General features: G+C 40.6%; 1 protein-coding gene across 5 annotated transcripts in view; it reads left to right on the top strand.

Moving 5' to 3' along the window:
- Nucleotides 1-26,848, top strand: part of cita (citron rho-interacting serine/threonine kinase a) — a 154,297-nt gene that overhangs the window by 105,675 nt on the left and 21,774 nt on the right. For 3 of the 5 annotated variants that reach the window (XR_013200761.1, XM_077222370.1, XM_077222352.1), the window contains exons 27-38: nucleotides 196-331; nucleotides 1,421-1,525; nucleotides 1,724-1,864; nucleotides 2,066-2,173; nucleotides 10,537-10,729; nucleotides 12,042-12,209; nucleotides 13,267-13,290; nucleotides 15,686-15,823; nucleotides 18,463-18,643; nucleotides 20,863-20,954; nucleotides 21,050-21,154; nucleotides 22,692-22,861. Coding sequence is in view for 4 of the 5 variants with exons in the window: in XM_077222370.1 (XP_077078485.1) it covers nucleotides 196-331; nucleotides 1,421-1,525; nucleotides 1,724-1,864; nucleotides 2,066-2,173; nucleotides 10,537-10,729; nucleotides 12,042-12,209; nucleotides 13,267-13,290; nucleotides 15,686-15,823; nucleotides 18,463-18,643; nucleotides 20,863-20,954; nucleotides 21,050-21,154; nucleotides 22,692-22,861 (1,561 nt within the window). In the remaining variant the exon portion in view is untranslated. The remainder of the gene's footprint in view (nucleotides 1-195; nucleotides 332-1,420; nucleotides 1,526-1,723; nucleotides 1,865-2,065; nucleotides 2,174-10,536; nucleotides 10,730-12,041; nucleotides 12,210-13,266; nucleotides 13,291-15,685; nucleotides 15,824-18,462; nucleotides 18,644-20,862; nucleotides 20,955-21,049; nucleotides 21,155-22,691; nucleotides 22,862-26,848) is intronic. The other 2 variants (XM_077222380.1, XM_077222360.1) reach the window with 1 other exon arrangement.

Below are 26,848 nucleotides of genomic sequence, written 5' to 3'. Positions count from 1 at the left end.
AACATTGAAATGTGTAATTTTGGTGATCATAGATGAGTTTTAAGCGAGTACAGGGGGACTTTAAATATCTTACTGACCCCAAAATGTCTGTATATTCTTATATGCATATATTCAATATAGCTTGTCATCATGCTCAAACTCGACACAGACACAGTTTTCTCAGTATATTATGTGGTTTGTCGTGTGTTCCTGCAGGTTGCGAGCGGACCAGCGCAGCTCAGAGTCTCGGCAGGCGGTCGAACTGGCCGTTCGGGAACACAAGGCCGAGATCGTGGCTTTGCAACAGGCGCTGAAAGAACAGAGACTGAAAGCAGAGAGTCTGTCTGACACTGTGAGTTACACAAACACACACTGCAAAAAATGCTATTTTTGTCTTGTTTCCAGTCCAAATATCTAAAAATTTCTTAAATCAAGAAGCATTTACTAGAGTAGTAAAATGCCATAAGATATTATGTCTTGTTTTAGGGTGCTTTCACACCTGCCTCATTGAGTTGGGTTGAATCGCACTAGAGTTCGTTTTCCCCCTTTTTCCAACGAACTCTGGCGCGGTTCGTTTGTGGTGAGAACGTGATCCGACCTCGAACAGACCCAACTGCCAAAGAACTGCACATTTTTGGACTAAACCAGCTGCTGTATCGAAGTGCCAATCGAAGTGCAGTTACCTCTGGCCAACGAGTGATGTGGATGTTGTCACGTGACTGCACTTTGGTTCGTTTCATCAACTCATCATCTGATTCAGACCAGAGCAATCAGTGTGGTGTGAAAAGGAACCAAAACGCCTGAAAATGATACAAAATATAATTTTTTGCCCTTAGTCCGGACCAAATGAGCCGAACTACAGATGTGAAAGCACCCTTAGGCACTTAATTTGGATTTTTTTTCTACCAGAAAACAAGTAAAATGATCTGCCAACGGGGTCAGAAAAATAATGTTAATTCAAACGGAAACACGATTATTTTTCTTACCTCGTGGGCAGATCATTTTACTTGTTTTAGGGAAAAACTCAATTCATTTGATTTTTTTCCCCCAGAAAACAAGACATAATATCTTATGGTATCTTACTCATCTAGTAAATGCATTTTGATTTTAGATATTTGGACTGGAAACAAGATAAAAATGCTAAGTAGGAATATAATTTTTTGCAACGTTTTATGATATCCCTGTTTGCTCCGGCTCTCCGTCTGTGATATTAATATTCATGCCAATATGGAGTTTAACAAGCCACGATTAAGCGCTACAGTAATGGAGATTAATTCAACACTGAGGTGCACAGGAACACGTCGCTGTGCATTAGATGAACAGTGAATAACAAAACCCTTCTGTTCCCTCAGATCAGCACCTCTGTTTGACGCCTTCATAGGTTGTGTTGGTTTTAAGTGTTGTTGTTGTGTTGTTTATTGTGTTGTGGTGTTGTTTTCAGCTCAATGACCTGGAGAAGAAACATGCCATGTTGGAGATGAACGCAAGGAGCCTCCAGCAGAAACTTGAGACTGAGAGAGAACTCAAACAAAGACTCATGGAAGAGGTGAAAAACACTTCTGTATATGTAGAACAGATAATATAATATAAAACATTGTCATAAGAAAATCTACATTTTCTGAATTTATATTAAGTTGTGTAATTTATGTATTCATTACATCAGAGATCTTCAACAGTGTTCACATATTACTAACAGGTGTTTTCTGGACGTGTGTGTGTGTGTGTGTGTGTGTGTGTGTGTCAGCAAGGGAAGCTGCAGCAGCAGATGGACCTGCAGAAGACTCATATCTTCAGACTGACGCAGGGGCTTCAGGACGCGCTGGATCAGACAGACATGCTCAAGACTGAGAGAACCGACCTCGAGTACCAGCTGGAGAACATCCAGGTGTTCTCACACACACACACACACACACACACACACACACACACACACACACACTCATGCTCAAGACTGAGAGAACCGACCTCGAGTACCAGCTGGAGAACATCTTAAACAATAATCAGTATATCAGAGGTATACATGTTCATGAACACATTTTTTGAATAATCTTAAACGTAACAGTTCTTCCTTCTCGTCTCTCCTCAGGCCGTTTACTCTCACGAGAAAGTGAAAATGGAGGGAACAATCTCACAGCAGACCAAACTCATCGACTTCCTGCAGGCCAAGATGGACCAGCCCACCAAGAAGAAGAAGGTATGTCCTGAAAATATTAAGTCCTGAAAAGTGAAGCCAAAGTGTCTCGATCGTCCCCCGGTGGCTGATCCCAGTATAGCTCATAAACCCTGAGTCTCGATCGCCCCCCGGTGGCTGGTCCCAGTATAGCTCATAAACCCTGAGTCTCGATCGCCCCCCCCGGTGGCTGATCCCAGTATAGCTCATAAACCCTGAGTCTCGATCGCCCCCCGGTGGCTGATCCCAGTATAGCTCATAAACCCTGAGTCTCGATCGCCCCCGGTGGCTGGTCCCAGTATAGCTCATAAACCCTGAGTCTCGATCGCCCCCCCGGTGGCTGATCCCAGTATAGCTCATAAACCCTGAGTCTCGATCGCCCCCGGTGGCTGGTCCCAGTATAGCTCATAAACCCTGAGTCTCGATCGCCCCCCGGTGGCTGATCCCAGTATAGCTCATAAACCCTGAGTCTCGATCGCTCCCCCGTGGCTGGTCCCAGTATAGCTCATAAACCCTGAGTCTCGACCGCCCACCCGGTGGCTGGTCCGAGTATAGCTCATAAACCCTGAGTCTCGATCGCCCCCCCGGTGGCTGATCCCAGTATAGCTCATAAACCCTGAGTCTCGATCGCCCCCCGGTGGCTGGTCCCAGTATAGCTCATAAACCCTGAGTCTCGATCGCCCCCCGGTGGCTGATCCCAGTATAGCTCATAAACCCTGAGTCTCGATCGCCCCGCGGTGGCTGGTCCCAGTATAGCTCATAAACCCTGAGTCTCGATCGCTCCCCCGTGGCTGGTCCCAGTATAGCTCATAAACCCTGAGTCTCGATCGCCCCACGGTGGCTGGTCCCAGTATAGCTCATAAACCCTGAGTCTCGATCGCTCCCCCGTGGCTGGTCCCAGTATAGCTCATAAACCCTGAGTCTCGACCGCCCCCCGGTGGCTGGTCCCAGTATAGCTCATAAACCCTGAGTCTCGATTGCCCACCGTGGGCTGGTCCCAGTATAGCTCATAAACCCTGAGTCTCGATCGCCCCCGGTGGCTGATCCCAGTATAGCTCATAAACCCTGAGTATCGATCGCCCCCCGGTGGCTGGTCCCAGAATAGCTCGTGAACCCTGAGTCTCGATCGCTCCCCGGTGGCTGATCCCAGTATAGCTCATAAACCCTGAGTCTCGAACGCCCCCCGGTGGCTGGTCCATGTATAGCTCATAAACCCTGAGTCTCGATAGCCCCCCGGTGGCTGGTCCCAGTATAGCTCATAAACCCTGAGTCTCGATCGCCCCCCGGTGGCTGATCCCAGTAAAGCTCATAAACCCTGAGTCTCGATCGCCCCCCGGTGGCTGGTCCCAGTATAGCTCATAAACCCTGAGTCTCGATCGCCTCCCGGTGGCTGGTCCCAGTATAGCTCATAAACCCTGAGTCTCGATCGTCCCCCCGGTGGCTGGTCCCAGTATAGCTCATAAACCCTGAGTCTCGATCGTCCCCCCGGTGGCGGATCCCAGTATAGCTCATAAACCCTGAGTCTCGATCGCCCCCCCCCGGTGGCTGATCCCAGTATAGCTCATAAAACCTGAGTCTCGATCGCCCCCCGGTGACTGGTCCCAGTATAGCTCATAAAACCTGAGTCTCGATCGCCCCCCGGTGGCTGGTCCCAGTATAGCTCATAAACCCTGAGTCTCGATCGCCCCCCCGGTGGCTGGGCCCAGTATAGCTCATAAACCCTGAGTCTCGATCGCCGCCCGGTGGCTGGTCCCAGTATAGCTCATAAACCCTGAGTCTCGACCGCCCCCCGGTGGCTGGTCCCAGTATAGCTCATAAACCCTGAGTCTCGATCGCCCCCCGGTGGGTGGTCCCAGTATAGCTCATAAACCCTGAGTCTCGACCGCCCCCCGGTGGCTGGTCCCAGTATAGCTCATAAACCCTGAGTCTCGATCGCCCCCCCTGGTGGCTGATCCCAGTATAGCTCATAAACCCTGAGTCTCGATTGCCCCCCGATGGCCGGTCCCAGTATAGCTCATAAACCCTGAGTCTCGATCGCCCCCGGGGGCTGATCCCAGTATAGCTCATAAACCCTGAGTATCGGTCGCCCCCCTGTGGCTGGTCCCAGTATAGCTCATGAACCCTGAGTCTCGATCGCTACCCGGTGGCTGATCCCAGTATAGCTCATAAACCCTGAGTCTCGATCGCCCCCCGGTGGCTGATCCCAGTATAGCTCATGAACCCTGAGTCTCGATCGCTCCCCGGTGGCTGATCCCAGTAAAGCTCATAAACCCTGAGTCTCGATAGCCCCCCGGTGGCTGGTCCCAGTATAGCTCATAAACCCTGAGTCTCGATAGCCCCCCGGTGGCTGGTCCCAGTATAGCTCATAAACCCTGAGTCTCGATCGCTCCCCCGTGGCTGGTCCCAGTATAGCTCATAAACCCTGAGTCTCGATCGCCCCGCGGTGGCTGGTCCCAGTATAGCTCATAAACCCTGAGTCTCGATCGCTCCCCCGTGGCTGGTCCCAGTAAAGCTCATAAACCCTGAGTCTCGATAGCCCCCCGGTGGCTGGTCCCAGTATAGCTCATAAACCCTGAGTCTCGATAGCCCCCCGGTGGCTGGTCCCAGTATAGCTCATAAACCCTGAGTCTCGATCGCCCCCCGGTGGCTGATCCCAGTTAAACTCATAAACCCTGAGTCTCGATAGCCCCCCGGTGGCTGGTCCCAGTATAGCTCATAAACCCTGAGTCTCGATCGCTCCCCCGTGGCTGGTCCCAGTATAGCTCATAAACCCTGAGTCTCGATCGCCCCGCGGTGGCTGGTCCCAGTATAGCTCATAAACCCTGAGTCTCGATCGCTCCCCCGTGGCTGGTCCCAGTATAGCTCATAAACCCTGAGTCTCGACCGCCCCCCGGTGGCTGGTCCCAGTATAGCTCATAAACCCTGAGTCTCGATTGCCCACCGTGGGCTGGTCCCGGTATAGCTCATAAACCCTGAGTCTCGATCGCCCCCGGTGGCTGATCCCAGTATAGCTCCTAAACCCTGAGTATCGATCGCCCCCCGGTGGCTGGTCCCAGAATAGCTCGTGAACCCTGAGTCTCGATCGCTCCCCGGTGGCTGATCCCAGTATAGCTCATAAACCCTGAGTCTCGAACGCCCCCCGGTGGCTGGTCCATGTATAGCTCATAAACCCTGAGTCTCGATAGCCCCCCGGTGGCTGGTCCCAGTATAGCTCATAAACCCTGAGTCTCGATCGCCCCCCGGTGGCTGATCCCAGTAAAGCTCATAAACCCTGAGTCTCGATCGCCCCCCGGTGGCTGGTCCCAGTATAGCTCATAAACCCTGAGTCTCGATCGCCTCCCGGTGGCTGGTCCCAGTATAGCTCATAAACCCTGAGTCTCGATCGTCCCCCCGGTGGCTGGTCCCAGTATAGCTCATAAACCCTGAGTCTCGATCGTCCCCCCGGTGGCGGATCCCAGTATAGCTCATAAACCCTGAGTCTCGATCGCCCCCCCCCCGGTGGCTGATCCCAGTATAGCTCATAAAACCTGAGTCTCGATCGCCCCCCGGTGACTGGTCCCAGTATAGCTCATAAAACCTGAGTCTCGATCGCCCCCCGGTGGCTGGTCCCAGTATAGCTCATAAACCCTGAGTCTCGATCGCCCCCCCGGTGGCTGGGCCCAGTATAGCTCATAAACCCTGAGTCTCGATCGCCGCCCGGTGGCTGGTCCCAGTATAGCTCATAAACCCTGAGTCTCGACCGCCCCCCGGTGGCTGGTCCCAGTATAGCTCATAAACCCTGAGTCTCGATCGCCCCCCGGTGGGTGGTCCCAGTATAGCTCATAAACCCTGAGTCTCGACCGCCCCCCGGTGGCTGGTCCCAGTATAGCTCATAAACCCTGAGTCTCGATCGCCCCCCCTGGTGGCTGATCCCAGTATAGCTCATAAACCCTGAGTCTCGATTGCCCCCCGATGGCCGGTCCCAGTATAGCTCATAAACCCTGAGTCTCGATCGCCCCCGGGGGCTGATCCCAGTATAGCTCATAAACCCTGAGTATCGGTCGCCTCCCTGTGGCTTGTCCCAGTATAGCTCATGAACCCTGAGTCTCGATCGCTACTCGGTGGCTGATCCCAGTATAGCTCATAAACCCTGAGTCTCGATCGCCCCCCGGTGGCTGATCCCAGTATAGCTCATGAACCCTGAGTCTCGATCGCTCCCCGGTGGCTGATCCCAGTAAAGCTCATAAACCCTGAGTCTCGATAGCCCCCCGGTGGCTGGTCCCAGTATAGCTCATAAACCCTGAGTCTCGATAGCCCCCCGGTGGCTGGTCCCAGTATAGCTCATAAACCCTGAGTCTCGATCGCTCCCCCGTGGCTGGTCCCAGTATAGCTCATAAACCCTGAGTCTCGATCGCCCCGCGGTGGCTGGTCCCAGTATAGCTCATAAACCCTGAGTCTCGATCGCTCCCCCGTGGCTGGTCCCAGTAAAGCTCATAAACCCTGAGTCTCGATAGCCCCCCGGTGGCTGGTCCCAGTATAGCTCATAAACCCTGAGTCTCGATAGCCCCCCGGTGGCTGGTCCCAGTATAGCTCATAAACCCTGAGTCTCGATCGCCCCCCGGTGGCTGATCCCAGTAAAACTCATAAACCCTGAGTCTCGATAGCCCCCCGGTGGCTGGTCCCAGTATAGCTCATAAACCCTGAGTCTCGATCGCCCCCCGGTGGCTGATCCCAGTAAAGCTCATAAACCCTGAGTCTCGATCGCCCCCCGGTGGCTGATCCCAGTAAAGCTCATAAACCCTGAGTCTCGATCGCCCCCCGATGGCTGGTCCCAGTATAGCTCATAAACTCTCAGTTTTTACATGTCTATAACAATTTATTTCACACAGTAAAACTTTTTTCACGCTCACTACTGCGCAGAATCAGGTCCCGAATCAGCGAATTATGTCAGCGCCATATTGGGACTTTGGCAGCTTTACTTTTCACTAATCAAAGAGAGTGAATGGGGCGTCGTCCATCTATTTTCAGTCTATATAAGAGACAGGAAGTGATGGAGAATGAGATTAACCGAGACAGGAAGTGATGGAGGATGTTAATGAGCCCATGGCAGTAGAGCGTCTCCTCAGGGTTTCTCAGAGTTCATCTCATTTATAAAATCTCATTACAGTCTTGTGTGTGTGTGTGATTTGTTGGATTTTGTCTCATTGAACTGCTGGCTCTTTACAGTCTGTAATGAACCATTTCTATGTTTTAAACCTCTACTGCATTTGTATCTGCCTACTTGAGGAAATATTTTTTCAATGCTTTTTAAAGAAGTCTCTTCTGCTCAGCAAGGCTGTGTTTATTTGATAAAAAAATACAGTAAAAACAGGGAAATATTATTCTAATGTAAATCAGCTGTTTTCTATGTGAATATATAGTAAAGTGTAATTTATTCCTGCGATCAAAGCTGAAATCCAGTCTTCAGTGTCACATGATCCTTCAGAAATCAGTATAATATGATGATTTGCCATTTTTCTATTAATTCCACGGCCCGTCGTCAGTTATTCTGCTTTACTACAGTTACCTCACCTCAAGACATTGATCAAATGTTTTATTTCAAGACATTTGTTAGGTTTTTGTCCTTAAAACGCTCTTGTGTGTGGGACTAATTTCTTGCGCATTTCATCCAAATCCTTTTTTGATAAAACATAAATTTTAGAGGCTTGAGCCATTAGCTGTTTCAATGGAAAAGCCAAAGCTGTACATAAACTCTAAAAACTCAAGCTCAATTGTGGTGGATACATTTGTTATCCGATGAGAAGAAATGCGCATACACTACAGTGGAAATTTCTATATTCTTTTTAGTTATATTTTATTAAAGTCCAGGGGCTTTCCATAGATAATAAAAGGTAATTTCATTGGTTAAACATGGAAATAGTTTGACATTTTTGTCCTGTTATATGTATTTGCTCAGTCAGTGTGTCTGAGGGTTTGGGTTCTGTCAGCTGTAAAGACTTTTGAAATAACTGAAATCATTTGGCGAATTGATATGGAGCTGTAATGTGGTCAAAACATGCCGGGTACTACTTTATTTGTGCATTTACTGCAAAATCATTGCATACCTTAGAACATTCAGCCAATCAGAGTCTAATCATAGATAATAAAACAATATCAATAATGGTAACACTTTACAATAAGGTTCATTAGTTAATGTTTTAACTAACATGCACTAACCAGGAGCAATACATTTGTTGCAGTATATATTAATCTTTTTTAACGTTAGTTTTTAAAAATCATTGTTTGTTCATGTTAGTTCACAGTGCATTAACTAATGTTAACAAATACAACCTTTGATTATAATAACATATTATTATATTAATGTAATATTATATAACTTACTATTATATTAATATTAACTAAGATTAATAAATAAGAATTATTGTTCATTCTAAGTTTGTTACCTAAGGTAGTTAACTAATGTTAAATAATAAACCTTATTGTTAATTGTTACCCAATTAATAATATTAGTTATCGGTGAAAATGTGAACATGATTGTCAGCTATTTCATGTGCTCTCTGTGAATTAGGGTATATTCAAGCCACAACTCAACAAAATCAAGCCACAACTCAACTAAATCAAGCCACAACACAACAAAACCAAACCACAACTAAATCAAGCCACATTACAACAAAACCAAGCCACAACTCAACAAAATCAAGCCACATTACAACAAAACCAAGCCACAACTCAACAAAATCAAGCCACATTACAACAAAACCAAACCACAACTAAATCAAGCCACATTACAACAAAACCAAGCCACAACTCAACAAAATCAAGCCACATTACAACAAAACCAAGCCACAACTCAACAAAATCAAGCCACATTACAACAAAACCAAACCACAACTAAATCAAGCCACATTACAACAAAACCAAGCCACAACTCAACAAAATCAAGCCACAACTCAACTAAATCAAGCCACAAAACAACAAAATCAAGCCACAACTCAACTAAATCAAGCCACATTACAACAAAACCAAGCCACAACTCAACAAAATCAAGCCACAACACAACAAAATCAAGCCACAACTCAACTAAATCAAGCCACAACACAACAAAACCAAACCACAACTAAATCAAGCCACAACACAACTAAATCAAGCCACATTACAACAAAACCAAGCCACAACACAACAAAATCAAGCCACATTACAACAAAACCAAGCCACAACTCAACTAAATCAAGCCACAACTCAACTAAATCAAGCCACAACAAAACCAAACCACAACTAAATCAAGCCACAACACAACAAAAGCAAGCCACATTACAACAAAATCAAGCCAGAACTCAACAAAATCAAGCCACAATACAACAAAATCAAGCCACATTACAACAAAACCAAGCCACAACTCAACAAAATCAAGCCACATTACAAAAAAACCAAGCCACAACACAACAAAATCAGCACACAACAAAATAAAGCCACATTACAATGAAATAAAGCCATAACACAACAAAATCAAGCCACAACTCAACTAAATCAAGCCACAACACAACAAAACCAAACCACAACTAAATCAAGCCACAACACAACTAAATCAAGCCACATTACAACAAAACCAAGCCACAACACAACAAAATCAAGCCACATTACAACAAAATCAAGCCACAACACAACAAAATCAAGCCACAACTCAACTAAATCAAGCCACAACACAACAAAACCAAACCACAACTAAATCAAGCCACAACACAACTAAATCAAGCCACATTACAACAAAACCAAGCCACAACACAACAAAATAAAGCCACATTACAACAAAATCAAGCCACAACACAACAAAATCAAGCCACAACTCAACTAAATCAAGCCACAACACAACAAAACCAAACCACAACTAAATCAAGCCACAACACAACTAAATCAAGCCACATTACAACAAAACCAAGCCACAACACAACAAAATCAAGCCACATTACAACAAAACCAAGCCACAACACAACAAAATCAAGCCACATTACAACAAAATCAAGCCACAACTCAACAAAATCAAGCCACAATACAACAAAATCAAGCCACATTACAACAAAACCAAGCCACAACTCAACAAAATCAAGCCACATTACAAAAAAACCAAGCCACAACACAACAAAATCAGCACACAACAAAATAAAGCCACATTACAATGAAATAAAGCCATAACACAATGATTTCAAGCCACAACACACTTGATATCATTGTGTTGTGGCTTGTTTTCTTTGTGCTGTGGCTTGATTTCATTGTGTTGTGAACTTATGTTTGAACATTAGTCAGCCAATCAGAGTCTAATAATAGTAATCAAACAATATGAATGAATAATATTGTTTATCGGTCGTAATGAACATGATGGTCAGCTGTGTCGTGTGCTCTGTGTGTATCAGGGTATATTCGGGCGTCGGCGTGAGGAGGTCGGTGTCACGGCTAACGGAGCCACAGCGCTGTCGTCTCAGCCTGCCTTGCCTCTCCAGTACAGCGACATGAAGTCAGCGCTGGAGAAAGAGAGATCTCGATGCTCAGAGCTCGAGGAGGCGCTGCAGAAGATGAGGATCGAGCTGCGATCCTTACGAGAAGAGGGTGAGTATCTAGAGCTGCATTATAATTGTTAAACTGATTATTTTGCTCAAATTATAATCACATTTATTAATCAGGGTTCCCACGGGTCCTGGAAAAATAATGCATTTTATATTTCTCTGTCATTTTTAACTCGATTATGCTGTTTGCAATGGTTCATGGGATCGAAGTTCTTGCCCTCACTAAAGATGTGAAGGACACTTTTACATTCACATTTAGTCTTATTGCAAAACATTTAATTGTAGGTGAATATCAAGAACACAAGTCAACAGGCTAAAGAACACTTACACAAGGAACTTTTAAAAATACCATAGAAAAACAACTAGCATAACTTTCCAGCATTATTAAAGACAAACAGTCAGTAATAAAAAAGAACAAATAACTTAACTCAACAAAGACATGAGTGAAATAAACAGTGTTTTAAGATTTTCAGGTGCAGAAACTGTAATCAAATGTAAAATAACAGTGCCCTTTATAAATAAAATATACATTACAAATATAGTTACAAAAGTTATTCAGTCATGATCGAGTTAATTTTCTCTGTCTTTTGTAGTTTGATTAGTGTTATTGTTGAAATGCTCACAATGGAATCGATAAGAGGTATAAATTTTTATTTTATAACAAGTATTCGATTCCAGAATTGGAATACATATTTGATTCCCAACCCTACTTATAACACTTTAAAAGTGCAGTGTGTGATTTTTAGCGGCATCTAGTGGTAAGGTTGTGAATTGCACGTGGCCGACAGGAAGTGATGTCATCGTCTGAGACAGCAGAGAGTAGCCACTTCTACAATGAGGTTTCTTTACAAAGATAAATTAAGAAATTATATTTACTTCAATTAAAACGATATGTTATTGCAGATATTGTTGTTACTTGTTAATCAATGTGTCAGTGTTTTATTCGCTGACTTTAGCAGCTTCTCTGCACGAAGAACAACATAGTGACGAAACGCGTTTGTCCGTTCAGGGCCACCGTAAAACATGTAGATGTAAGGAGACCCGCGGTGTGTATAGAGAGAAACGGTTCATTCTAAGGTAACGCTTCATTATGTAAGGTCTTTATACACCACTGAAAACATAGTTATGTATATTATGTTGCATTTCTGTCAACAGATCCTCCTAAATATCACACAATGCACCTTTAAGAAAGACTTTTTGAATAATCCCTATTGGGAAGATGAATGGGAAAAATACTTGGAAAGAGTGGGCGGCACTAATGCACTCTATTATATCCGTCTTACGTGTTTCCTGCTGTGTCCTCCAGATGATGTAAATGTTGTTGTGGTTGAGGATCTTCTCTCTCTGTCTCTCAGCGGCTCATTTTAAAGCGCAGGAGCACGCGGCTCCGCCCACGCCGGCCTCGGCCCGTCAGCAGATCCTCATGTCGGCCATCGTGAAGTCTCCGGAGCGCCAGCCCAATCCCAGCAGCCTCTTGAACCCCTCGAGCTCGGCCCGTCGCAAGGAGAGCTCCACGCCGGAGGGTCAGTTCACTAATACACCTGTGTGTTTCATACAAACTAAAGTGTTTGTGTACACTACTAGTAAAGTCTTGGATCGGTAAGATTTTTAATGTTTTCAAAAGAAGTCTCTTCTAGCTCACTTGCTGCATTTATTTGGTTAAAAAAATATTGTGAAATATTATTATAATTTAAAATAACTGTTTTCTATGTGAATATATAATAAAGTGTAATTTATTCCTGTGATCAAAGCTGAATTTTCAGCATCATTACTCCAGTCTTCAGTGTCACATGATCCTTCAGAAATCACTATAATATGATGATTTAATGCTCAAAAAACATTCATTATTATTATGAATGTTGAAAGTTTTGTTTGAATGTTACAATTTTTATTTCAGGATTCTTCGATGAATAGAAAGATCAAAAGAACAGTTTTTATCTGAAATAGAAAGCTTTTGCAACATTAAACACTACCGTTCAAAGGTTCGAGGTCAGTAATAATTTGTATTTAATTTTTTGAGGGAAAGAAATTCAATCGATACTTTTATTCATCAAGGATAAATTAAATTAAGTTACAGTAAAGACATTTATAATCTTACAAAATAATCTTTTTCAAATAAATTCTGTTCTTTTGAACTTTCTATTCATCAAAGAATCCTGAATAAAAACATTGATAATAATCATAAATGTTTCTTGAGCATCAAATCATCATATTATAGTGATTTCTGAAGGATCATGTGACACTGAAGACTGGAGTAATGATGCTGAAAATTCAGCTTTGATCACAGGAATAAATTACATTTTAAAATGGAAAACAATATTACTTCTTTTTTTGTATTTTTAATCAAATAAATGCAGACTTGATGAGCAGAAGAGACTTATTTTGTTAACATTAAAAATCTTACAGATCCAAAACCTTTGCCTGGTAGTGTATGTGTGTGAGATTCTGTGTCTCTAGATCAGTGGTTCTCTCTCTGTCGCTGGTTCTTTCTCTTCATGTTTCTGTTCTGTCCCGCACTCTTGCTTTCTCTCTGCGTCTGCTCCGTCCAATCTGAGAGCTGTTTCTCTTCTGCTCTTTCAGAAAAGAGGAGGGTGACGTTTGAAAGTAAGTGTCTTTCTCTCTCTATCTCCGTTTCTGTCACTCATCATCATTTGCTGTCGCTCTGAGATCGGCTCAGATGTATTTAGTTTAGGGTTGTGCGCTGATGGGTATCAGAACCCCAGGTGCTTAGCAACACCTTGGCAACCCCCACACAACTGTAGCATCATGAGTTTTGCACAGGCTGATGTAGTTTTGATTGTAGTAATATTTCAGTTTAATAATTAGTTATTAGTATCTCATTCTAATTAGATTTTTGCTTTCAGCTTGGCTGTAGATTCTGTGTCCAACTAGGGCTGTGCGATTATATATCATCTACGATAATATCATGATAGTTGTTTTAATTATGTGCGATCTGACATCATCAAGGATATCCCTCACTAGTGCGTTTAGAATTTTTTTATATATACTTTATAATAGTTAATATCTCATGAAGAGTGCCGTTTTTTTTCTCCAAATATCAGCACAATTACAAAACCTGATATTTATTTTATACAACAGTTCAATTAACAGAAGTTAATTATATTTTAGACACAATATTGCCTGTTTTTGCTGTTTTTTATTTTTTCAGTTTGTTGACTTTTTTTACGGACTCAGAGGCTCGTAGTCTTTGAGTCTGTAAAAAAAGTACCAATGCAAAAATGTTCTATATATCCTAATCATTTAACAACATGTATTCTTTACTTCAATAAGCTCATTGTGTCTGCCTTAAATTAATACATTGTTTAAATAGCTAACAGCGTACATTTCTGAAATGTATTACTTACACAGTCCCCTCTGATAACAGATCACTGTAAATTGTAATGTAGACATGCATTTTCTGTAAAGCTGCTTTGAAACGATATATATTGTGAATAGCGCTATACAAATAAAAGTGAATTAAATTGAATATAGGCTAATTTGGGGCGGGATATATGCCTCGCGCTCAGCACACATACAGCTTGCCTTAAAGCACTGGCAAAAATAGCCTAATTATTATGAATGTGTCGAGTAAAAATAGCAAGGAGACATTTTAATAGTTTATTAATAAACTAGTGTTTACTGGGTCAGTGGCTGCAAAGATGAAGTTGACAACTCTGAATCGAGACTATTAGCTTTCGTTTCGAATTGGTTCGTTTAAAAGTAGACATTTCGAGCTTCTATAGGCATATTTCTCATGTCTGTGAGGCAAGTTTCCTTTACGCTTTCGGTTCATTTGTGACGCGCTCCTGTTCTTCTCGCTGTTGAAGACGGGGCAAATTTATGCTCTTACGTTTATTGCGCAGTTATCTTGTCGCAAATATTGCATATATTTAATATATATATAATATTGCAAATATTGCTTTACCATCTATGCGAGTTGGGACGCTCACACGCTAGAGTCACGTCTCTGTGGACAACCGCGTAAACTTAACTAGTGTTAGTGTATCTGACGTTGACAAACTTAATAGGTATCGTAATTTGGTACTGAGCGACGAGCCATGTTTCGATACTGGATAATATCAAGGCAATTCGGTCGGTACCTAAAAAGTATCCCTCGAAACCCAGCCCTATTTTATGATTCAATGACTCACTCATTAAGACAGTCAAATGCTTCGTTCCTGAATGAATCAGGCGTTTGAATGAATCGGTCGAATCTCAGTGACTCACTCACTGGAGGCTTTAATTTCATATCTAAAGTATCTTTAAATCATTTCAAAATATCAATATTCAGTGTTTTCTGTTTAAAACTTCCAAACATTATTTAAACACATTCATGTTCCTCTGATCTGCATTAAACAGTCTGTGTAAAAGCATCTAAACTTCAGATGCAGCTTCTGTGTTTCCTCGGCAGCGCAAAGATGAATTTAGTTGATACTGATTTCATTTGGTTGGTAACAGCCCTATTGAGTCTTATTATAATTGAATTTATTGATTAAATGTACGAATTTGACATGCATGCACTAATTAGGTTAAAAAAAAATGGCTGTATAAAGTTTTTTTTTTAAAAAACAGAAAATATAAGAGGCTTCTTTTTTTTCTTTTTGTCAATATCGCACACGCCTTCGTCTAACACTTTATCTCTCAATATTTTTGCCCTTTTTTCCCAGTATAAACCTCCAAAAGTTCTTAATATCAAGATACATTTACTTGAGATGCAAAATTACATTATACACAGTATATATCGACAAACTCTGTTTCTGCTCTCAAGATTTCTGCTTTTCCATCTTTCTTTAACTGGTGAGCTGAAGCATGTGATCGCCTCTGTCTCTCGATGATGATGATGATGATTCTGTTCGCATGTTTTGCTCAGATAGAGACGGACTTGCTCATGGTTTTGTTCTGGACTGATGATCTTTGACATCATTCACACTCAAGAGATGCTCAAGAGGACATTATTAACCCACTCTATCTGTGTGTGTGTGTGTGTGTGTGTGTATAGAGTACGGTCGGCGTGTGAAGGAACGGATGCACCACAACATCCCTCATCGCTTCACGGTGGGGCTCAACATGAGAGCGGCGAAATGTACCGTTTGTCTGGATACGGTTCACTTCGGCAGACAAGCTGCTACGTGCCTGGGTATGAAAACACACACACTCACTCACAGAAAACAAACACACACACACACACACACACTCACTCGCAAAAAACACACACCAGAGTTTCTGCGAGCCCTAAAAAGGTCTTAAAATGTCTTAATTTGCACTTCCACAAATTAAGGCCTTAAATCAGAGCAGAAAATCTTAGTTATGGCATTAAATGTTGCATGCATTGCAAAAAAATCATACTTCCTCAGTATTTTTATACTGTTTTCCAATACAAGTATCAGTTTAAATCAAGATAAATTTACTTGAGATACAAAAGTAAAATTTTCTTTTGTAAAAAATTCTTGGAAAATGTAATAAAATTAGTGAAAAAATATCTGTCAAAACATCTAAATTAAGCTGATTTTTATGAGCCCATTGGTTGATATTTGTTTTTGCTTTAGTCATGAACTTAATTTTGATTAATTTGACGGAAAACAAGACTTCATATTTCATGTCATTTTACATGTGAAGTAAATGTATCTTGATTTAGGAATCTTTAGAATCTTTTTTGCAGTTTGATCAGAAGGTACAGTAAAGATATTTCCATAATGTGGTGGTTTTGAGCAAATACAATTCAAGCTTATTTTTTAGTAAAATGAATTAAAAAGTGAAAGATATGTGTTGGAAGATGTATTTTCAAACTCTGAAGTGTTTCTCCATAAACATTAACATTTCGAGAACATATTGATGTATTGAGTTCCCCTCAGGTTATTTCTTAAATTTCCATTACTTGGTCTTAAAAAGGTCTTAAATAAGTCTTAAATTTACCATCATAAAATCTGCAGAAACCCTGACACACTCACAGAAAACCCACACATGCACACACACAAACACTCACACGCATACACACTCACTCTCAGAAAACACAGTATACACGTTTATACAAACGTGCTTTCCCATAGTGAGATACCGAGCGATTGTTCTCAGAGAACCGGGGTTACGCAAGTAACCTAACATTTTTATTTATTCAGCTAGTTATACAGTAAATGCTATTACCTAACCCTTACAGAAATATTTTTTATAATTAAAAAAACTTTTGTAAAAATATAAATTACATATAATTATAGTATAGCAAAAAAGCTGTAATATAGTGAAATATTATTATAATGTAAATCAGCTGTTTTCTATGTGAATATACAGTAAATTGTAATTTATTCCTGTGATCAAAGCTGAATTTTCAGCATCATTACTCCAGTCTTCAGTGTCACATGATCCTTCAGAAATGCTCAAGATACATGTATTGTCACATATTATTATCAGTGTTGAAAACAGATTTTTGTGGAAACTAGTCCTGGGCGGTTTGACCAAAAATTTATATCATGTTTTTTTTTTCAAAATTATGCCGTTTTTCCGGTTTATGACCTTTTTTTTCTTTTCTTTTTCTTCTTTTTTTTATGCATAATCAGGTGTTCAAAGCATTTTCTACTGGTTGAGAGAGGAATTATTGCTGTAAATTGACTTAGGATGGTCTATTTTACTGTCATTAGTGAATATTGTAGAATAGAATAGCGCCCAGTGTAACCTAAAATTTTTATTTCTTAACAACTTATAACCAGGAAATAACGTTAATACAACGTTTATATAACGGGAGAATTGAACGTTCTACTGACGTTTGAATGATGTTCTTATAACCAAGCCAGAACGTTAATACAACGTTTATACAACGGGAGAATTTAACGTTCTTATAACGTTTTGAATAAAGTTCTTATAACCAAGAAATAACGTTAATATAGAATCTAAAAAACTGGACGTTTTGAATGTTCCTAGAACATTCAGAAATAACGTTTTTATAACTTAATGGGAACGTTATGAAAACGTTCTTATAACCTAAAATTGTTAGCTGGGGAAGAGGAGAGATTCGCGATTGCACTGAACACGTTTTAAGTGCAGGATTCTCTGAGCGAGCACAGAGAAAATAGACCTATTTTAACAAGAGCAGCGTGTATCTGAGAGCGCGGCACATTATATTCCGCGCGCGAGCAGAGAGATTCGCGCTCGCGCATTAATGTACTTGCGCACTACAATAATGCGCTCTCGACATTTGACAGGAAAATAACGCCATAGTTCTGCAGCATCCAACTTCCCTGTAACGTAACACCAGAGCACTGCTGTTTACCCTCGCCTCGCAGTCGCTGCTTAGAAGTGTAACATTGTAAAGGGTCCGTTTGAAACAGTGTCGCGCAGCGTAACGTTCGTTCCGAACGTTGTGTAAATACATCGGTATGGCGGTATATTCAAAATTAATATCATAACAAAAATATACATCAGTTTTCGGTATGAACCGGTATACCGCACAGCACTAGGAAACTGATACATTTTATTTAAGGATTCTTTGAATAGAAAGTTCAAGAGAACAGCATTTAGTTTTTTTAACAAAAACACACTTTTATGTATTTTTCCCCATTATTTTTCCATGTAAACATGCGCTTGATTGACGTAGCTTACCTAAAAATGTGCTCAAGTTAAAAGACACTCAAGGTTTAAAAAGACTTGGTATTTTTTCATTCCACTTCCTAATATTTGTCCTCAGAAGACAAGTTTGTACCTTTTAATGATTCTTAAATATTCAGTATTTGTACATCTTTGCTCACCTGCTCCCATCCCTCGTCTCTCTTTCCTTCTCTCCATCAGAGTGTCGAACGCTCTGCCACCCGAAGTGTTCCCCGTGTCTGCCTGCGACCTGCGGTCTCCCGGTGGAGTTCGCCACACACTTCTCCGAGGCTCTGTGTCGGGATAAAGCCAGCTCACCCGCCCTGCAGGTCAAAGAGGCATCGGGTCACGTGCGTCTGGAGGGCTGGATGAAGCAGCCCAGGTCAGATCTTTCAGAGTCTTAAAAAGTATTCAAAATTGAGAGAAAATTAAGGCCCTTAAGAAGTCTTAAAGGTGGGATCAGTAGTTTTTAAAATATGCTGTTGGCCAATGTTGATATTTGAAATCAACCCAAACAAACACACCCCTTCTTCATTGCTCCGCCTCCAAAACTCTCCAATCCTAACGGCCGAGTCGGTCTCGAACCCCGATCCCCTGCAAGCGAGTCGAGTGCACTAAAAATAGCGCTAAACACCGCATTCACTAGCAGTTGTCAGCGCGACTCTGACTAGCTGTCCTCCATTACACACGCAATCCAAGAGTGAATGTCTTTTTATACAGAAGTGCAACAGAATAATGCAACGAATGACAAGGAGTTGGTTGTTAGTTGCCAACAGCACAGCAGCACCAGACACACAATGACACTCAAACCCAGTGCTCACTCAAACTCACGTGTTACCCAGTGTTACTCACGTGTTACCCAGTGTTACTCAAGTGTTACCCATTGTTACTCACGTGTTACCCAGTGTTACTCATGTGTTCCCAGTGTTACCCATTGTTACTCACGTGTTACCCAGTGTTACTCATGTGTTCCCAGTGTTACCCACGTGTTACTCGCGTTACCCACTTGTTACCCAGTCTTACTCACGTTAACAATTGTTACCTAGTGTTACTCGCGTGTTACCCAGTGTTACTCGCGTGTTACCCAGTGTTACTCACGTGTTACCCAGTGTTACTCATGTGTTACCCTGTTACCCACGTGTTACCCAGTCTTACTCACGTGTTGCCCAGTCTTACTCACGTGTTACCCAACGATACTCACGTGTTACCCTCCGTTACTCACGTGTTACCCTCAGTTACTCACGTGTTACCCAGTGTTACTCACGTGTTACCCAGTGTTACTCGCATGTTAACAATTGTTACTCACGTGTTACCCAGTCTTACTCACGTGTTACCCGGTGTTACCCAGTCTTACTCACTTGTTAACAATTGTTACCCACGTGTTACCCAGTGTTACTCACGTGTTACCCAGTGTTACTCACGTGTTACCCAACGCTACTCACGTGTTACCCAGTTACTCACGTGTTACCCAGTGTTACTCACGTGTTACCCAACGCTACTCACGTGTTACCCAGTTACTCACGTGTTACCCAACGCTACTCACGTGTTACTCACGTGTTACCCAGTGTTACTCACGTGTTACCCAGTGTTACTCACGTGTTACCCAACGCTACTCACGTGTTACCCAGTTACTCACGAGTTACCCAACGCTACTCACGTGTTACTCACTTGTTACCCAGTGTTACTCACGTGTTACCCAGTGTTACTCACGTGTTACCCAACGCTACTCACGTGTTACTCACTTGTTACCCAACGCTACTCACGTGTTACCCAGTGTTACTCACGTGTTACCCAACGCTACTCACGTGTTACCCAGTTACTCACGAGCTACCCAACGCTACTCACGTGTTACTCACTTGTTACCCAGTGTTACTCACGTGTTACCCAACACTACTCACGTGTTATCCAGTGTTACTCATGTTACCCTGCGTTACTCACGTGTTACCCTGCGTTACTCACGTGTTACCCAGTGTTACTCACGTGTTACCCAACGCTACTCACGTGTTACTCACTTGTTACCCAACGCTACTCACGTGTTACCCAGTGTTACTCACGTGTTACCCAACGCTACTCACGTGTTACCCTGCGTTACTCACGTGTTACCCAGTGTTACTCACGTGTTACCCAACGCTACTCACGTGTTACTCACTTGTTACCCAACGCTACTCACGTGTTACCCAGTGTTACTCACTTGTTACCCAACGCTACTCACGTGTTACCCAGTGTTACTCACGTGTTACCCAACGCTACTCACGTGTTACTCATGTTACCCTGCGTTACTCACGTGTTACCCAGTCTTACTCACGTGTTACCCAACGCTACCCTCGTGTTACCCAGTGTTACTACTCGCTACTACTCTACCAACGCTACTCACGTGTTACCGTGTTACCCAACGCTACTCACGTGTTATCCAACGCTACTCACGTGTTACTTAGTGTTACTCACATGTGTACCGATGCTTTTATCTCAAGAGTTTTTAATATTTGTTATCAGGTTGTTGTTTTTTTGGCCTGTGAATTATATTAAATATTATTAGGACCGGACAACAAAAATTATATCCAGCTTTTTATAACTCCAGCAGATGGTATTGTGTGTGTGTAGGAATGGAAAGAGGGGTCAACAGGGCTGGGAGCAGAAGTACGTCGTGTTGGACGGGACTAAAGTATCGATCTACGAGTCCGAGCCGTCAGAAGGTACAGGCCCGTTCTGTCAGATCACTCGCCGGGGTCTGGTTGTCTACATGTGTTCTGAACACCTGTGTGTGTGTGTGTGTGTGTGTGTGTTTCAGACTCAGAGAAGCCGCTGGAGGAGTTTGAGTTGTGTTTGCCGGACGGTGATGTGACGGTTCACGGAGCCGTCGGAGCGTCTGAACTCATCAACACGGCCAAATCAGGTCAGAAAACACACACGCACTGAAGAATTAATGAAATCATTGAACACAGGGCTCAACGATAAGGGTCCACACATAAATAAATTAGAAAGTTTTGACCATGTAACATTGTATTCGAATAAATTAGCCACCACAATTTTCAATACCAGTGAAATTTCACAATTCTCGATTGGTTTCGATACCCCAGCAAACACTGGGGTACACTAACTAATATAAAGTTCAAACATTATTGAAGACAAGTGTGTCTTCAGTAATAAAATAAGAACAAATAAACAAATTACAAGCAACAGCTCATATAAATACAACAGAACAAAGCAAGTCTGACAGAATTCAGGGACAGAAACGTGATAATCAAACGTAAAATAACAGCATCGCCTTGACAGTGTAAATTAAAGGCATAGTGCACCCAAAAATGAAATTTGCTGTTAATTTACTCATCCAAGATGTTGGTGTCTTTTCTTTTCCTTCTGTGAAGTAAGTTATATTTTTATCTGAAACTGTATTATGTGTCTGTGATGGGTCGGTTCAGGGGTCCGAGGTCAGGTTTGCCCATAGAGATATTATTAGCCTGATATAACATCAGTGGAAGTCTTTGAAATGTCCAAACTGATATAATGAAATAGAAAAGTATGGTTTCTTCTGGAATAATTTTAGAATTTCTGACAAATATTAAATTGAAAGATTCTATGTCAATGTTATTATTGCTGTTGTTACTATTGGTATATATGTCTGATTTTGTATATTGATTGTTTTTTAAGGAAAATTGTTAAATTATTGTAAACAATGTATTGAATTTCTTTCTTTCTTTCTTTGTGTTCTGAAAGGCAATTGGTTTCTACAGCAAGACCAGCATACAAAAAAAGACAATTATCAATACGTTAAAAATTACATAATAAACTACACAAACAACTACCTACTTGCACCTACTCCCCCCATGCCCGAATTTAACAGAGAAATAGAAGTAGGAATAAATGAATGTTGTGCCTGTTACTCGTAATCTTAACCGAGATCCTGAGGGTAAAAACTGAAACTCAGAATAGAGGGAATAAGAACTAAACATTAATATAGATTGGGCTTTTCTAACATCCTGGTGATTAAACAGGATCGTAGGGTGACTCTGCTGAATTCATGAATTGATTGTAATCATAATTATTTTTTAAATTGAAATACTGTTGATTGTCATGAATATAGCCATTGCTATATACAGGTGAAACTCGAAAAATTTGAATATCGCTCAAAAGTTATAATTTTGAGGATTATGGCTTACAGCTTATGAATACCCCAAATTCAAAATCTCAGAAAATTTGAATATTACATGAAATCAATAAAAAAAGGATTTTAAATACAGAAATGTCGGCCCTCTGAAAAGTATAATCATGCATATATGTATATAGTTATAAATACTAAATATATTAGTTTCACCTTTTAATTTGAATTACTGAAATACATGAACTGTTGCACGATTTTCTAATTTTTCGAGTTTCACCTGTAGATGGCGTTATATCATGAATAAATAAGTGTGTGTGTGTGTGTGTGTCAGATATCCCGTACGTGCTGAAGCTGGAGTCTCATCCTCACACCACATGTTGGCCGGGTCAGTCTCTGTACTTTATGGCTCCCAGTTTCCCAGATAAACAGCGCTGGGTTGCAGTTCTGGAGTCAGTGGTCGCCGGAAGCCGAGGATCCCGAGAGAAAACTGAAGCGGATTCGGTGAGTTTCAGTCCTGAATGATCATGACTCCAGTGTTTGCTTAGAGTAGTTCACTTTAAAACGAATATTAGCCCATGATTTACTCACTCTCAAGTCGTCCTAGCTGTATATGACATTCTCCTTTCAGACGAATACAATCTGAGTTATATTAAATAATGTCCTGGCTCTTCCAAGAACTCCACAGGCTCCTGGGTTTATTTAATAAAGGCCTTCTGAAGCAAAACAATGAGTTTGTGTAAGAAAAATATCCATATTTAACATGTTATAAAGTAAAATTGTAGCTTCCGGCCAAACAAACATCATCCTTTTATGATGATAGATGCACTTTTATGATGATAGATGCACTTTTATGATGGATAGATGCACTTTTATGATGGACAGATGCACTTTTATGATGGATAGATGCTCTTTTATGATGGATAGATGCACTTTTATGATGGATAGATGCACTTTTATGATGGACAGATGCTCTTTTATGATGGATAGATGCACTTTTATGATGGATAGATGCACTTTTATGATGGACAGATGCACTTTTATGATGGATAGATGCACTTTTATGATGGATAGATGCACTTTTATGATGGAGAGATGCACTTTTATGATGGAGAGATGCACTTTTATGATGGATAGATGCACTTTTAGATGATAGATGCACTTTTATGATGGACAGATGCACTTTTATGATGGACAGATGCTCTTTTATGATGGACAGATGCACTTTTATGATGGACAGATGCTCTTTTATGATGGACAGATGCACTTTTATGATGATAGATGCACTTTTATGATGATAGATGCACTTTTATGATGGACAGATGCTCTTTTATGATGGACAGATGCACTTTTATGATGATAGATGCACTTTTATGATGATAGATGCACTTTTATGATGGACAGATGCACTTTTATGATGGACAGATGCTCTTTTATGATGGACAGATGCACTTTTATGATGATAGATGCACTTTTATGATGATAGATGCACTTTTATGATGGACAGATGCTCTTTTATGATGGACAGATGCACTTTTATGATGATAGATGCACTTTTATGATGGACAGATGCACTTTTATGATGGACAGATGCACTTTTATGATGATAGATGCACTTTTATGATGGACAGATGCTCTTTTATGATGGACAGATGCTCTTTTATGATGATAGATGCACTTTTATGATGATAGATGCACTTTTATGATGGACAGATGCTCTTTTATGATGGACAGATGCTCTTTTATGATGGACAGATGCACTTTTATGATGGACAGATGCACTTTAATGATGGATAGATGCACTTTAATGATGGATAGATGCACTTTAATGATGGACAGATGCACTTTAATGATGGATAGATGCACTTTTATGATGGATAGATGCACTTTTATGATGGATAGATGCACTTTTATGATGGATAGATGCACTTTTATGATGGCGAGATGCACTTTTATGATGGATAGATGCACTTTAATGATGGATAGATGCACTTTAATGATGGACAGATGCACTTTAATGATGGATAGATGCACTTTTATGATGGATAGATGCACTTTTATGATGGATAGATGCACTTTTATGATGGATAGATGCACTTTTATGATGGATAGATGCACTTTTATGATGGATAGATGCACTTTTATGATGGCGAGATGCACTTTTATGATGGATAGATGCACTTTTATGATGATAGATGCACTTTTATGATGGACAGATGCTCTTTTATGATGGACAGATGCTCTTTTATGATGGACAGATGCACTTTTATGATGGACAGATGCACTTTAATGATGGATAGATGCACTTTAATGATGGATAGATGCACTTTAATGATGGACAGATGCACTTTAATGATGGATAGATGCACTTTTATGATGGAGAGATGCACTTTTATGATGGATAGATGCACTTTTATGATGATAGATGCACTTTTATGATGGACAGATGCTCTTTTATGATGGACAGATGCTCTTTTATGATGGACAGATGCACTTTTATGATGGACAGATGCACTTTAATGATGGATAGATGCACTTTAATGATGGATAGATGCACTTTAATGATGGACAGATGCACTTTAATGATGGATAGATGCACTTTTATGATGGATAGATGCACTTTTATGATGGATAGATGCACTTTTATGATGGATAGATGCACTTTTATGATGGATAGATGCACTTTTATGATGGATAGATGCACTGTGCACTTTTATGATGGATAGATGCACTTTTATGATGGATAGATGCACTTTTATGATGGAGAGATGCACTTTTATGATGGATAGATGCACTTTTATGATGGATAGATGCACTTTTATGATGGATAGATACACTTTTATGATGGATAGATGCACTGTGCACTTTTATGATGGATAGATGCACTTTTATGATGGATAGATGCACTTTTATGATGGATAGATGCACTTTTATGATGGATAGATGCACTTTTATGATGGATAGATACACTTTTATGATGGATAGATGCACTTTTATGATGGATAGATGCACTTTTATGATGGATAGATACACTTTTATGATGGATAGATGCACTGTGCACTTTTATGATGGATAGATGCACTTTTATGATGGATAGATACACTTTTATGATGGATAGATGCACTTTTATGATGGATAGATGCACTTTTATGATGGATAGATACACTTTTATGATGGATAGATGCACTTTTATGATGGATAGATACACTTTTATGATGGAGAGATGCACTTTTATGATGGATAGATTCACCTTTATATAGATGCATCTATATAGATAGATACACTTTTTGAGCTTTTGCACTACTGCTTTAAGTCTGACATCATGACATGGTTTGTCAGACAGTTTTCAGGGATGTCAAAAGATCTGCCTGTTTTAAACCCTTTAGTTTGTTGTGGGAAAACAATGATATACTCCTTGCTGTTACTGCGCTGATGCCCTGAAATGATCAGGTTTAGTTTTACTTTAGTGCTTCAACTTTAAATTATTCTATTTCATTTTGTTAATAGACAATTTAAGCCATGGCAACATTTCTAAATTTCTAATTTAAGTGTTTAAGTTTTTATTTTTCAATTTTTATTTCAGCTTTATTTAAATGAACAAAAACAGCCCAGGAAACAAATGTTGATAGTTATGTTTATATAATATTATTTTTATTTTGTCAGTTCAATTCTGTAATATTTCTTTCTAGCTTTAATTTATTTTTATTTCAATTTTAGTAATTATAGTACTATATCTTTTTTTATTTTATTTTATTTTTTTCAGCTAACAAAAATACAGCTGTAACCAAAATGATGTTAATACAGTATTATTTATATTGTATTAAAGTATTTTTTAGGGATGCACCGATATGAAACTGATAATTCTTTATATTTAAAAGCCGATAATAACCGATGAATTTGCCAATAAATCTAAATCCACATTTTAATATAATTTTTTAAAGCCTCATAATTTCAAGCAATTCAAATCCATCATGTTGAACAGTGCGCATCTGAAGTGTCTCAGCTGAAGGAAATAATACATTATTTATCGGCTTTAATATATCAGACACATTTACTTATCGGGCCGATAACGATAACATTAAAAATGAACCGATATCAGCCGATACCGATATTGTGTCCGATGTTTTTTAGTATTTTAAATTAGCCTTTATTTTTATATTACCAGTTTAATTTGTAGTAATTTTGTGTTAGTTTTATCGTTTTTATTAGTTTCTATATATATATATATATATATATATATATAGTACTATTTTTAAATGGTTATTTTAGTACTTCAACTTAATCTTATTTTAACTGGTTGTCAAAGCAACACCATTAAAGTTTTAAGTGTACGTCTTTCATCTAACAATTGTACTAAATTTTATTTTCTTAGCTTTATTTCAGTCAACAATTGTTTTGTAATAGTTTTAGTTAACGAGAACAACACTGGATACGCTCTTCCTGCACATTTTAGAAGTCTGTCTTAAAGATTATTTAGTCAACTTTTATGCA

Source organism: Siphateles boraxobius, unplaced genomic scaffold, assembly GCF_051911475.1.
Source record: "Siphateles boraxobius isolate OS27281-9 unplaced genomic scaffold, OSU_SipBor_1 120, whole genome shotgun sequence".
Lineage (NCBI taxonomy): Eukaryota > Metazoa > Chordata > Actinopteri > Cypriniformes > Leuciscidae > Siphateles > Siphateles boraxobius.
Note: the sequence above shows the minus strand (reverse complement) of the source record. Positions and strands in the feature narration are given on the sequence as shown.